Genomic DNA, 13,858 nt, shown 5'->3' with positions numbered 1-13,858 from the left:
AAATTCAATTCTTCCCTCAGCTACTTCTTAGGTATGTCATTTCAAATACTCCAAGCTCACTTTTCCTATTTACAAAATAAAGGGGTTGGCCCTGGTGATCTTTCAGCTCTGAATCTATGGCCTGAGCTTTCCAGACAGGGATTTTTAACCTTTTTAGTTTCCTCTATTCTTCTGACCATTTGATGATAGTCTTCTCATATGGTCACAATCATGTTTTTAAAGAACATAAAATAAAACACATAAAAAAGGACGACATGGGATACCAATTGTATTACAATACATTTGCTATTACCTGTGAAAAACTTAGCTACTCTCTGATCAAGACAATGATTCAAGAGGATGAAAAGTGGTATCCACCTCCAAAGAGAACTGCTGAGCTCTGAATGCAGATTAAAGTATTTTTTTTCACTTTCTTTATTTTTTATGTGTGTTTTTCTTTTACAGCAGAAATATGTTTTGCATGACTTCACATGTATTATATTAACTTGCCTTCTCAAGAGCTGCAGAAAGGGCTAGAGGGAAAGAGAGAATTTGGAACTCAAAATATTTTTTTAAAAAATTATGTTAGTGTTTAACATGTATTGGTCTACCTGCCATTTAGGTGAGGGAGTGGAGGGAAGGAGGGGAAAAGTTGGAAGATTTTGCAAGGGTTTTTGCTGAAAAATTACCCATTCATATGTCTTGTAAATAAAAAACTATTAATTAAAAAAAGGGAAGAAAAAAAGAAAATTTCAAAGAATCATTAAAGAAAATACTTGACAAAAATTATGTTAGAAAAAATTTAATATCACTGGGAAATTTTAAAAATAAATATTTGTCAAAATACATATTTTTAAAAAGTTCAAAGATCTCAGGTTAAGAATCCCAGGCTTATGGTTTACCCTGTCATACTAAAATCTTCATCACCTATTTAAATAAATATTCATTAGATTAATTTTGATTGCAAAACCTATGCCAGTCTCATGGTGCTCCTCATTACTGTGACCATTCCAGAAAAAAATGTTTCCAGTTCTAACTTCAATACGTTGCCCTTCATTTACCAGCCTTGTTTCACTCAAAATTGTTATTTGGATGCAATACCTGCTGAGTTCTCTTGCAACAAAAGCTGTTCATCTTTCAGGTCTGCTGGATTTCTTGTTATCCATAAGCGTGAGTACAATATATGGAGCAAAGGTAAGTGGACCATCAAAGTTTTGTGCATTTTTTGATGGAAGCCCTACCTGCAGCGCTAAGCAGACCAGGGTTGGATGAAACGGACCATTTGGAGGCACCTTTTCTAGCCCCATCCTCCAGCCAGTAGGTGAGCAGGGAGCAGCATGATCCTTTAAAAAGGCTGCTGGGCAGTCTTCAAACTTTGTGTGTTTGCTTTTTTAAACATGGAAAAATCTCAGTGCAATAAAATTGTATTTAAAATTTTGGAACATCCTGTATTTGGATAACAGTATTTTAATAAATCAGTTTGCTCTGGGAGAAAAAAAAAAAAAAAAAAAAAAAGGCTGCTGGGGGAGGGGAGGGCTGATATCTTTTGACCTAGGCATAAAGTGGATTTAAGTGAGGCAAAGTTATCAGCCTCATTCTCTCTTCCAGAGCCATAAAAGTGGCAAACCAAAATCAAAACAACTGGCGAGGATCCGAGATGCAGTAGATGTCTATCCAAGCTCCCCAGCACCTGATTTGGCCACTTCGCTGCTACTGGCCATTTTCATTCGCCCGTTCCACTGGAGGATGTCTTCCCATGCTTGGCGTGTACCCTGGTTAAGAATTGGTGGGATCGGGTGGACACCAAAGGTGGAAAGCAGCGCTGAAAAGGCATCGGTAGCCCTCACACTGGAGGTACTCATCTTCCCTGGACAGCGCTGCTTTGGGTCTAACAATTAACAAGGAAACAGAGGTTCTCGCCAGCCATTTAGGGGACCCATTGATTATAACGAATGGAGAAGTTTGGAACGCTGTGGCTAAGTCTACTTACCTTGGCGGAATATTTTCCAGAAGTGCGTACACAGAGCACTGATGCACAAAAGCCAGCGCTAGCTCAGTGGCGGGGAGTCTCCAGGAGAGGGACCGGCTCCCCCACCCAAGGTCTACAAAGCTGGACAATGTACCAGTGCCATGCCGGGCGTCTGAACTGCTTCCGCTGGGATTGTTTGGGGAAGATTCTGAAGATTACCCGGCAAGGCAAGGTACCAGACACCGAGGTCGTTTCTCAAACTCTATCGCGGATGAGCCCATGGGCCACGGGGTCTGAATGCCAGTTACCCAAAAGAGAGAATTCATCCGAGGCGAGCTCTCATACAAGGGCAGAAGAACCAAGATGGAGGACACTGGCAGGTCGCTCAGAACTTTGGAATCGATTGTGAGCCGCGGGAGATGCTTGCACAGAAACACCGGGCACGGGCACCGTGCTCTAGAAGCAAAGCAGAATTGCAGTAGCCACGGGAGACGGGCAAATGTAGATTTCCACCCCAAATGTTCATGTTTGTGCCTAATTTGTCATAGAACTTCACTTTGGTCCTCTGGAGAAGGAAGGACCACTACAAATAAATGCTGTCCCACATGCCCTTGTACCCCCTAGAAATTTCCGGAAGGCGGTAAGGACCCGAAAGTCCTGGCTTTGCCCATATGGACAATTCAGCCTCCAGTGCACTTCTGCCTTTTTCGCACAATGGCCGGGACAAACCAAGATCTTGGTCAATTGCAACTGAAGTGAATCAGACTGAATTGAGTTAAATTTGTCTAGGAACTTTCATTAGCTAAGTGGGCCAGGCTTTACCACAGGCTCCTCCCTTCTTCCCGCCTCTTTTCTCCACCTCTACCCACATTCTATTCCCCTCCGCCCCGCAATGACCGACGGGAGTGGTAGTTTTCCTTCGGGAACCGCGGCCGCCTGCCTCCAAACTTCCGGAACTACGCTTCCCAGGGAAGCGTAGCGGCTGCCGTCCAAAAAGCGGTCACCTGACTCAGCCTCGGAGGCGCGATGGCGGCGCCCATGCTGAGATGCGCCCGTGCTGGACGCTGTTGGTCCCTGGGCTCCAGTCCGCGCCTCACGAGAGCGCTTTTTGCCGAGTCTCTGTCGGGCCGGGTGAGAAGGCAGAGCTCCGCAGCGGCACAGGAGCCGAGGCCGGGGTACAAAAGCCGCGCTCCCCGGACGCTGGGGTCGGGGGAGGAGTAAGGGCTGCCGCGAGGCGCCTCCGCCGCTGTGTCTCCCACCGGAGTACCCGGACCCGTGGTACTTTCCGGCCTCATGGGACGGTGCGGCTTGGCGAGCGGGACTCCCTAACAGGGTCTAAAAACTCCTGCTCTGCACTGGGGTCCAAGAGTGAGGTGGGCGTGGGGAATGCGAAGGAGGCGGGGCCAGCGCCACATCCCTTAACCCCATAGCAGCCAGCAGAGAAGAGGTGGTCAAAGTGGGGGAAATTCTGGGATCCCGCACGTAGAGCTGGAAGGGAGCTGAGAAGTTACGCCGGCTTCTTTTGTGTCTGGGGAAACTGAGGACTGAAGAGCGTGGGGGAGGGGAGAGACAAGAGGGAAGAGAGACTTTGTCCTCCTGTGTCAATGGTAGGAAGAAGCAACACAGCCCGGAGACCCGAGCTGGCAAATTTAGAGTTGGATCTGGAAGAACGCTTAGAAATAAATCTAATTCACCCATTTCCAGAGATAAATTACAAAGGGTGCTGAGTTTGCCAACTGGAACCTAAACCAGTCTATAAGTATTTATCACTCACCTATTCTGCGCCGGTCACTGTGCTAGATTGTGAACGAGCACCCGCTAAGTATAGGAGCTTAGCTGAGGTAACTCACCCCAGATTTGTGCAGGTAACCAGCAGAGAGCAAGGGTTTGAAAACCAGGTCCTCTGGTTCCAAACCCAGTGTTCTTTCCACTGCACCAAGGTGCGTCTTCCAAAATCAAATCATTGGCTAATTGGACACCTACTGTATGCTTGGCACTGTACTGGTGCTGTGTGGGAGGTAGGAAAGTGGTATAAAACTCTCTTTGACCTCAAGCCGCTCGGGGAGACTAAGATTCGAAAAATTATTGAATAACAATTAGCGTCACTAAGTTATATATATTTTAGTGATCAAAGGAGTTCTGAAAATTATCCTTTGGGAGTTAAGAGCAGAGAAGAAAAGGTTGGATTGTTGTACTTGGTAACTTTGTGATCATGGGCAAGTTAGTTTTGCCTCTGTAAATTGCTATTTCCTCATTTATTAAAAGGAGATTAGATACACAAGAGATTCCCAAACTATGGGCCTCAGCCCAGGAGTCAAGGAATGTATAAATGAATCCAAAGATGAGTAAAGATACCTAATGTAAACTGAATAAGGTCCCAAATATGAATATTATTATTTTTCACATTTATAGATGCCATTATGATTAATAAAATACAAATACATTTTAAAACATTGTTAACAGGGGCGCTAGGAGGCACAGTGGATAGAGCACCAGTCCTGAAGTCAGGAGGACTTGAGTTCAAATCTGGCCTCAAGTCACTTAACCCCAATTGCCTGGGAGGGAGGGGGGAAACATTGTTAACTTCGTAGTTTTTTTTTTTTTTTTTTTTAATCATGTATCTTCTTAGTAAGTATTAATATTATATGGGGCTCTGAAAAAAAATTTTTTTAATATTAAAAGTAGGAGAAGGGAGTTCAGACTTACTTGAGGAAAAAACTAAGAACTGCTGTACTAGATCATAGAATGAAAGATTCATAACTGGAAGTGACCTGGGAGGTAGATCCCCTCTTTTTTCAGATAAGGCAACTGAGATCCAGACAGATTAAATATATTGCCTAAAGTGATCTAGGGAGTGTTCCCTGTTTTCACATCTAGTTCTCATTCATTTGTGCCATGAATTCTCATTGAAAAGATAGTCTTTGATTATAAATTTTGATCATATGTAAGGGAACTTTTGTGTTCCGTGTACCTTGTAAGATTTTTATTAGTATTACACTATGATTCCATTGATTGAGGATCTTCCAGTGGGGAAATTCCCTTTACCAATGCACATTTATACCTGCTCTGCAATATACAACTTTAAAGGGTTGCCTGAGGAATGGAGAGATTACATTTATTATTAGCTCATTGGAGATGAGACTGTTTTTTTGCTTCCTCTATATGGTTCACTAAAACTATAAACTATAGTAAGAGTTTGTTGAATTGAATTCTTTATCTTATTTCCCCTTAGGGTCACAAGACCTGGGTTTGAGTCTTCTGCTCTTTACTAGAGCTATGACCTTGATTAAATAAATTAATCTCTCCATACTGTAGTTTCCATTCCCGCAGAGTAGAAACTAGAATGACTTCTTTGCCTCCTTCACCAGTTTGTTTTGAGGACCAAATAACATATGCATGTAGATGCTTTGTGAACTATTAAAATTGTTCAGTTTCTGCCTGAGCTTTCTAAATGGAGGAACTGAATCAATATGCTCTCGGGAAGATAGAATTAGAACAGACTTTCAGTTTCTGTTCTTTTCTTACATGATGGTAACTCATTGGAAGTGAAAAGTACATTTGCTTTTCTCCAGAGTGATGAAATTGTTCAAAAGATAAGGAGGATGTTACAGCGAACATGGAAATTTCTGACCAGTCAACTATAATTTCTCATACCTATTGGCTGTGCAACTCAATCTAAAAATAGTTTTTAAAAATTTGAACATGTCGTAGAAAGGGACCATACAGATCTTCTAGCTCAACACTCATTTTGTAGATAATCAGACTGACCAAAGACATGAGGTGACTTACCCAGAACCCACAGGGTATATATGAATGGATTGCATACAAAGATCTAGATAATTCACTTAAGACTAGAAAGGTCATGGAGAGATTTTGTAAAATAACACACTGGAACTTCTGATTCCAAAGTGACGAATATTGAGCTAGAGATAAAAGTGTCCCAGATAAGGAGATTGTTAGGATATTTAAATTTTGATATCCATCAGGTTTGAAAGGATAACCTGAAAACATCTAATTAGATTTAGGCAAAAGAAAATATTTTAGTAGAAAAGAATTTGTCATATTCTATGTGTCAGAGCAGCCGGCCTAGCATGATGGAGCCTGGTTTGGGAGTTAAGATTAGATCCCATCTCTGCCACCTACTAACTTTGACTCTGAGCAAATCATGTAATCTCTGTGCTTTTCAGATAAGCTCACTACTAGAACTATCTACTAGAACAAACAGTGAGCAAAGAGAGTTCCCACAAAGAGAGCTCTTCACACAGATGAAATTACCAAATATTCCTATATTCTCTGGGGACATTGATTTCAGAGTAAATTATGCATTCTATTGCATTTAGCAGTTACATTTATAAGACTTAGAAAGGTGAATCCATAAAACAATCAGGAATTGTCTTTCTTTTTTTGTGACACAAATTTTTAATTGTTCCTGTATTACTACTAAGATAGTAGTTGATGGTTATGTTAGTTCTAAATTTTGTTCCCTGGGTCTACCTTCCTCAGTTTACGAGTGATTAGTTGACAGTGTGCAGTTAATTTAGAAAATGCTACTTTCTTCCTGGCTGAAGAGTCAGCCAAGCAGTTGACGCCTAGAATCCATTTCTGAATTGCTTCAAGATGCCAAATTGTTCTTTTCTCCTATCACCCTCCTGTTTGTACAGTGGGCCTTTCTCTAATGATAAGTAATAAAGTAATTTTATTTCCCCAGAACTGTTGTAAGATTTTCATTATAGATTAATTTTGATTTAGTCACCAGTAAAATAGAATGCAGTTTTATATGCAAGGATATAAAGTTTTACTAAGTTAAAATATTAGTAGGAAATTAATGTTTTGGTGGCCTCAGATGTTTCTGCACAGAGAGAAATCTACTTATTATTTTTCTTTTTTTTTTAGTGCACATGAATGGGCAGCTGTGGTGGGTCTGGAAATTCATGCCCAGATCTCTTCCAATTCAAAACTCTTCTCTGGATCTCAAGTTACCTTTTTAGCACCCCCTAATTCATTGGTTTCTTTTTTTGATGCTTCCCTACCCGGAACATTGCCGGTAAGTAATTTATTTATCCTAAACAGCATGAATAAAATTAAAGATATTTGAGTATTATTCTAAGCATTTAAAACTTTTCTCGTGCTTGTGGAATGGTAGGTCAGTAATAATTCTAGTATGTAAAATTGAGATGATGCCTATTATAAAAAGAAAACCAGTTCCCTTCTATATGTATAGTCACTCAAAATTATTTACTAGCTTTGAATTTGAAGAAAACTCACTTTTCAGTGATTGAGCTGGAAAGAATGCTAGAGTTTATATAGTCCAAAATTTCTTATTTTGTAGCTAAGGAAACTAAAGTGTAGAAAACTTCAAGGACATGTGGTTAATTAAAGGTTGTCACCTGGACCAGACCAGCCTGTGGATGGCCAAAATGTCAGGAATCAAACAGAATTTCCAAGTGAGGAAACATCTTGAAAGGAAAGAGGCAGAATAATCACATATACTAGGGCCCTGTCCTAATGAGGGAACCGAGGTACTGTGGGGAGATCTCCGTACTTATTCCAGTGGCTGTGCAGTGATCTGTAGCCCTGACAATGAGGGGTAACGGCAACAGTTAATAGGAGGGTTTCGTGACCAGAATATGTGTATTTGTCCAAGCTTGTTCAGTGCGTGGCCAACCTCAGAGATCACCTGATTCTAATCAATGGAATACAATAATTAGGTGCTTTTTGCCAGAAGGTGAACACAATCTGTTGATGTTGTGACAAACTCAGGACAGTTTACTTGCTGGGCCTTAGCTTTGGAAAACAAGGTATTTACCAATATTTTGACATTTCCCCTTTATGGCCAAGGGGAGGGGCTCTGAAAGAAGCCCTATCCTACTGGCCAATAAAATAATCAGCCAAAATGCACGAGAGATCAGCTAGGCCAGGATGAGACATTGCCCAGGTAGTTAGCTCCTCAAGGGGACCCATCAGGGTAGTGTGTCTCAGTTGTCATTATTAGCCATTGTTCGCTTTCAAACAGAAGATGGGGAAGGAGTAAAATGAAGAGGAAGAAATGCCAAAACATACTTAAATCAAGCCCTTAGTAATTAGGCACATAACAGAAAGGAGGAGAACACACTCAACCCTCATCCGAAATCTTGAGACACGTGTCTCATGGATGTTGGCTGCTTCTGGGTCCATACTAAATGAATTTGAGGTCCCCAGAGGATTCTGCTGTCCATTCAGGAGTGAGGGCTTTTTCAACTGATCTAGAAGTACACAGCCACAACTTGGTTGTGAGAATTGTCTGAAGAACCTGGTACAGGTCTTAGAAACAATGATTGATTATTGGTACTCTTTGCATCACTATTTGGATCTGAGTTCAGCACAACATAGATCTTTGGTCAAAGGTGTTTAAACCCTTCTGCCTTTTAAAATTATCAGATACCTTAAACTAATTTCATATTATTTGCTATTATCCATACAACTTATGTGTAAAATATTAATCTAGTTTTGAGAAATTATTACTAAAATATATTCAAATTCTGAATTTTCTTGATAGATAAACTTGGAAACTATTTACATATGTGTGAGTGTGTGTATACCCATATACATACACATACATATACACATATACATATCTATATAGTTCTTAGAAAAAAAGTCTAATCCTATTGTTTTCTCAAAATTCATTTATTCAGAAATCATTTTCTATCTTTGTCTGATCATTTTCCCCTTAGAAGGACATCATATCTATATTATAATTTGATAACAAATACAGGCAAAAATTGTAAACTGTTCATCCTTGCATCCTGTTATAGTAACTCAGATGTTCCAGTATCAATCTATTATTTAATAGATTTAACATTGTACTTAATAAAACTTCTTGATTATAGAATTTGCTATAAAAGGAAAAAGAAAGGCACAGTTGCAACAATGTCATATACCATCGCATGATTCACATCTGACAGCCAATCATGTAGTCACAGAGTTTTAAAAGTAAAGCTCAGTATTAACCAAGTAAAGAAATTTCCTTTTCAGAAAAGAAATAAAATCATGAGGAAATAAAGTCATAAGGATTTTACCTTAGATTGTGACAATATCATCCCCAAAACTTTTCCCCAATACAGACATCTACTTTTAGTAATTCACAGACTGCAGTACGTGCCATTATTCTGCAACATTCTACTGTTGGTTTCATGGCAATTCAGACAACTATCCCTATAATCAAAACTCAAATTAGTAAATTAAAATCCCAAGACTTTTCCTTAAATAGAAAAATTTCACCAACCTTTACTTATATATTAAAACAATTCATGTTCTGGGGCTTCAAACATACAACAAATACTTCATAGTTGACTCATTATAAATATGCTGGAGCATTTTTAAAGCATCTTATATACTTTATAATAGCCAAAATTTTCAAATGACAATTTGCTGTTATAATATATATTACATGTGAATGTTGTATATTAATATATTATTATTATAACAAAATAAACCTCATTAAGTATTTATTCACATCATCAAATATTTAAGTTTTCAGATATCTATTTTTATCACATCTTTTTAAAAGCCCAATGTATGCATACCAGCATCCAGATTAAAATGTTTTATCTAACAGCATTTCTGTTGTTTGATAATCTCTCTAATTTCACAATATAAGAGAATTTTGAAATACAACAATAACACAAACAATATAATGTACTTAAAACGTGAAACAAAACTTCAGATAACATCAATTGTATTTCCAAATTATGTCATATAAAGATCATTTATCTTATTACCTTTAACATTTTAAACCTATTAAATAGTGAAGCTGTCTTCAAGGGGAAATGCCATTTACTTTTAACTTTCATAAAATTTAGTCCTTATTTTTCCTTAAAACAAATTCTATCGAGTGGTAAACCAAAACTTACTAATATATTTTGGAAGGGCGTGAGTTCCCAGAATTGCCCCCCAAATCCCAGGAATTTTCCTCTGCAATCCTAAAATGATTACTCTCCAAATTATCTTTAGAATTTCTACAAACTTTGATTGCCTGATGTTATTTTTTATAATTCCAGCATGACCAAAGTGAAATGACAGGAAAAAAAGTTATAGGGTTTTTTTTCCCCTTATAACCTAATTTCCCTTGGAAAGCCTAAAGTGGGAGCAAGTCCTGCTTACTGGGACAATTGCTCCAAGTATCAAAGTTCATTAATTTTTCCCAGTGTTCTACTTAGAACTACAGAAAACTTAGAAGTTTTTCTGGCCAGCTACCTTTTAAGTCTTTCAAGGTAACAGTATCTATAAGCAGCACAAACATGACACACATTTTACATTTACTAAGACACAGGCAAAACAGCAAGACAGATGCAAACAGTTCTCACATAGCTCACTGTTACCTCCATGCAGAGGCCCTCAGAGAGGCTATTGACAGAGGCGCACAGTTTCAGAAAGGTTATCCCTACCAGAGTGAGCCCAGATAAATCAGGGCAGGATTTTCCTCACAAAGAATGGCAGGCTCTTCCAAGGCAGGAACTTAGAGGACAGCAGCAGGGACAAGGGCAGAGCACTCACCAGATGAGGTAGATTGGACTCCAAAGAAATAGATCTCTGGTGGCACCTTGTCCATTCCTACTGGTACTGGAGATCCAGTGATCTGGTTCCGTGTCCATCCCCACTTCTAACACCAACTGATGTCAACCAGACTGAATTTGACCCTAATCTATTGATAGCAGCAGCCAAACAGAGCAGGAGACAGGAGAGTCATCAAACAAAAGTTTACTATCAAGGTGAGGGAAAAACAGCTTGTGAGCAAAGTCCTCTTTCTAAAGAAAGGTGCTCATCTGTTTATGGCAGGGGTAGGCATTTTAGGCATGAAAACTGCCAGTGGCCAGACCCAATATAGACATTCTTGGGATTTGAGTAAACGGTCTCTAAGTCCACAGCTGGATCATAACACAAGCATTTTGGGGTGTTGTGAGAACAGTCTAAAAGTTGTTAGGGTTATTGAGCCTTGTGCTTGTTCCACAGGGCACTGAATTGGGCTTAGCATTGCCTAATGCAGCAGCAAGGCCCCTGGGTTTGGTTCACTTGGCAGTTACAAGCATAGGGATTGGTTAGCATGTCAGGGAATCTCATCACTTTGGCTGCAACTTTCCCCTCAAAAGTACAGATACTCCAACAAATCTAAATAGTATAATCATTACATATATCATCAATTAATGTGAAAATTATAGACTTCACTACAACAGGTTAGATATGAGGAGAAATACAGTGTTTTGTTCAGTAGCCATCATCCGCTATATGTTTTAACTATATGTTTAACAGTTGTGCAAACTGGCACAAGTCCAGACCTAAAAGAAATCTGTCCAGGTTAAAAAAAATTCAGATAAAAGCTGAGTAAATGATTATAAAAATAAAAAATAGAATTCATTGCAATAGTTTTACATGTCTTTATAGAATAGCTTCTCCGGAATGTGACCATCCATTATCAGTCTAACATTTGAAACAACCAGGAAAACTCTGGCAGATGTAAATTTTTCTAAGAGCCTGTTCTAAAGTACCCAACACAAAAGCATATCAAGGTGTATTTTATTGATAGCAAGCCAAGTTTTAAAGAAAAGAGGAAGGACTAGAATCACATGATTAGTATGAAGATAAGCACTTTGCTTAAATAAATCAAAACCAGCCAGACCCAATGGGTTTTATGGGGCCATCTCTTACAAGTGTGTAGAACCTAAGGCAAATCTCACTGGGTACCACTTGCTACACAGTTTTACTACTTTCACTTAGGAAAAATATGGTTAAAATGTACATTGAGAGTAGCATTGACACAAAGCTTTCACCTGAGGGTTATAGATAAAAATAACAAAAGAATCCTACTTCTTGTTGAGTTGTGGATGATGGAGTAGAAGGACAATTAAGTATATTCTGTGGGCTGAGCCGAGCCGGCCTCTGTTCTCTCCTGACTGTCTGCTTCATTCGTTGGCCAGCTGCTGATAGCTCAAGGTGACACCCCAGGGTCAACTCTGGAGATTCAGGATGAATGTGAATTGGTGTTCCTGTGTTCTTGACCTATTTCCATCACATGTGCCCGCACGCGTACACATACACACGTTCTGTTTTTCTGTTCTTTAAAGCTTGGCTCATTACCATGGAATACTTCTCAATACAGCCTTGCTGATGGATACTTTGGATGGATCAATCTCTTAGAAAAGAGTCTGGGGCAGATTACTCTCTCCTCACTTCTCTCATTTTCTAAACTGAAGAACTAGCTTTGTTTGGTTTGGTTAGAGATTTGTTTATCCTCCTTTCTCTGAAGTCAGAGCCAAGGAGCCTAATGGTTTTGAATAGCCCTAAGCTTTTCTTTCTCGGTCAGGGCTGATCTGCCTCTTTGCAGATAGATGTGCCTGTATGAAAGCGAGCGAGTTTCCACATGTGAGCTGTTAACAATCGTTGCAGCTTTCGGTCAGAACAAAACAACTTCAGTCTCATGATGTTTATTGTACTATGCTTTTTGTCATGCTTGATTTAAAAGACAGTGGTGATATAGTGTTAACTATAAGATAACATCTGTCATTTGACTTTATGGTCAATGTAGAGTGAGGCTCCTTTTTGGAGCAAGACTAATCTTAAAATCAGGAAACTGCTTATAGCAAATCATATTATGAATTATCAACATTTTGTTGCTATGAAGCATCTCGAGTAGGAGGAATCTGCTTTTGAGTCTATAAATCCTGTTAGGGGAGTGTATGTCTGTGTGTATATGTGTATGTGTGTGTGTGTGTCTATGATGGGACAAAAAGGTCACAGAGATCTTGATCTATGCAAATAAATCATCATTAATACTCAAAGTACTGTTCAGTCCCTAAGAACATTCCTTGAACATTATTTATTGGGCTAAGCACTAGGACTATAAAAAGATATTTTATTACCATGGAACTAAAGTGATCATTATGGTAAAGTAGAAATAATACTAGATGGGGAGCCAAGAAACTGACAGTAATTAGGCCATGTGACTCATTATAAGTCATTTAACCATTTGTTAAATTAAAAAAAAAAACTTATAATGCCTTTTGTTTTAATATTATAATTCTGGAAATCTTGCCTACTGCACACCCAAACTGAACCCTCAGTTATAACAAAGAAATCCATTTAAACCAAAACATCCAATCTAGTAACCACACTGCTCACTATAGTCATTTGTGTAGATTGTTCTTCTAATTCTCCTTATTTCATTCTTTCATACAAATCTTCCCATGTTTCTCTGAATTCCTGGTTTTCATCATTTCTTCCTAGCATAAGAAGCTTCCACTTCATTTATATACTACAGTTTATCTGTCCATTTCCTGATGAGGGAGGCAGGTGGTGTTGCCCAGCCCCTCATATAAATCCAATTCCTTACATTTCATGGCTTCACCTTCCTGATGTCATGGTGTTCTTCGAGAAGGAAGGACAAACAGTGGGCACCCACTTTGCTTCCTTTTTATTTTATTTTATTTTTTTTGTGCTACCATAGATTCAGCAGACATTCACCCCTGAGCCTTATTTTACTCTTTCTGTGAAGTGAAAGTGATTGGACTAAACCTAAAAGTCTTAACCTGGAATTTGTGAAATTTTTTTGAAAAATATTTTGATAATTCATGATCATTGGTTAATTTTTTTAAGTTACTGTAACAAATGGTTTAATTTCACTTTTATTTGCATGCTAATGTTATATTTACTCTCGTCATATCATATGTTTTTGTTTTTTAATTTCTTTTGGGAAATCTTTTAGTTTTGAGCAACCTCCTCCTCTGTCTTTAGGAACAATTTTCTCTTTTTCAGTAAGTATCTTCTCAATATGGCAAGGGGCACTTATGGATGGATTGATTCGGCCATGAGTCCTATAAGTATGCCTTCATATCTTGAGAGTCCAACCTAAATAAAATAATGATAAGAAAACCCTTT

General features: G+C 38.9%; 1 protein-coding gene across 3 annotated transcripts in view; it reads left to right on the top strand.

Moving 5' to 3' along the window:
- The first annotated feature begins 2,936 nt into the window (after window positions 1–2,936).
- The window catches only part of GATB (glutamyl-tRNA amidotransferase subunit B), a 102,485-nt gene continuing 91,563 nt past the window's right edge, over window positions 2,937–13,858 (top strand). Inside the window, exons 1-2 of one of the 3 annotated variants that reach the window (XM_051964900.1) lie at window positions 2,937–3,123; window positions 6,842–6,992. In XM_051964900.1, the coding sequence (XP_051820860.1) occupies window positions 2,975–3,123; window positions 6,842–6,992 (300 nt within the window). In that variant the 5' untranslated portion in view covers window positions 2,937–2,974. The remainder of the gene's footprint in view (window positions 3,124–6,841; window positions 6,993–13,858) is intronic. The other 2 variants (XM_051964898.1, XM_051964897.1) reach the window with 2 other exon arrangements.

The sequence above is a fragment of the Antechinus flavipes genome, chromosome 6 (genome assembly GCF_016432865.1).
Source record: "Antechinus flavipes isolate AdamAnt ecotype Samford, QLD, Australia chromosome 6, AdamAnt_v2, whole genome shotgun sequence".
In the NCBI taxonomy this organism is placed as follows: domain Eukaryota; kingdom Metazoa; phylum Chordata; class Mammalia; order Dasyuromorphia; family Dasyuridae; genus Antechinus; species Antechinus flavipes.
Note: the sequence above shows the minus strand (reverse complement) of the source record. Positions and strands in the feature narration are given on the sequence as shown.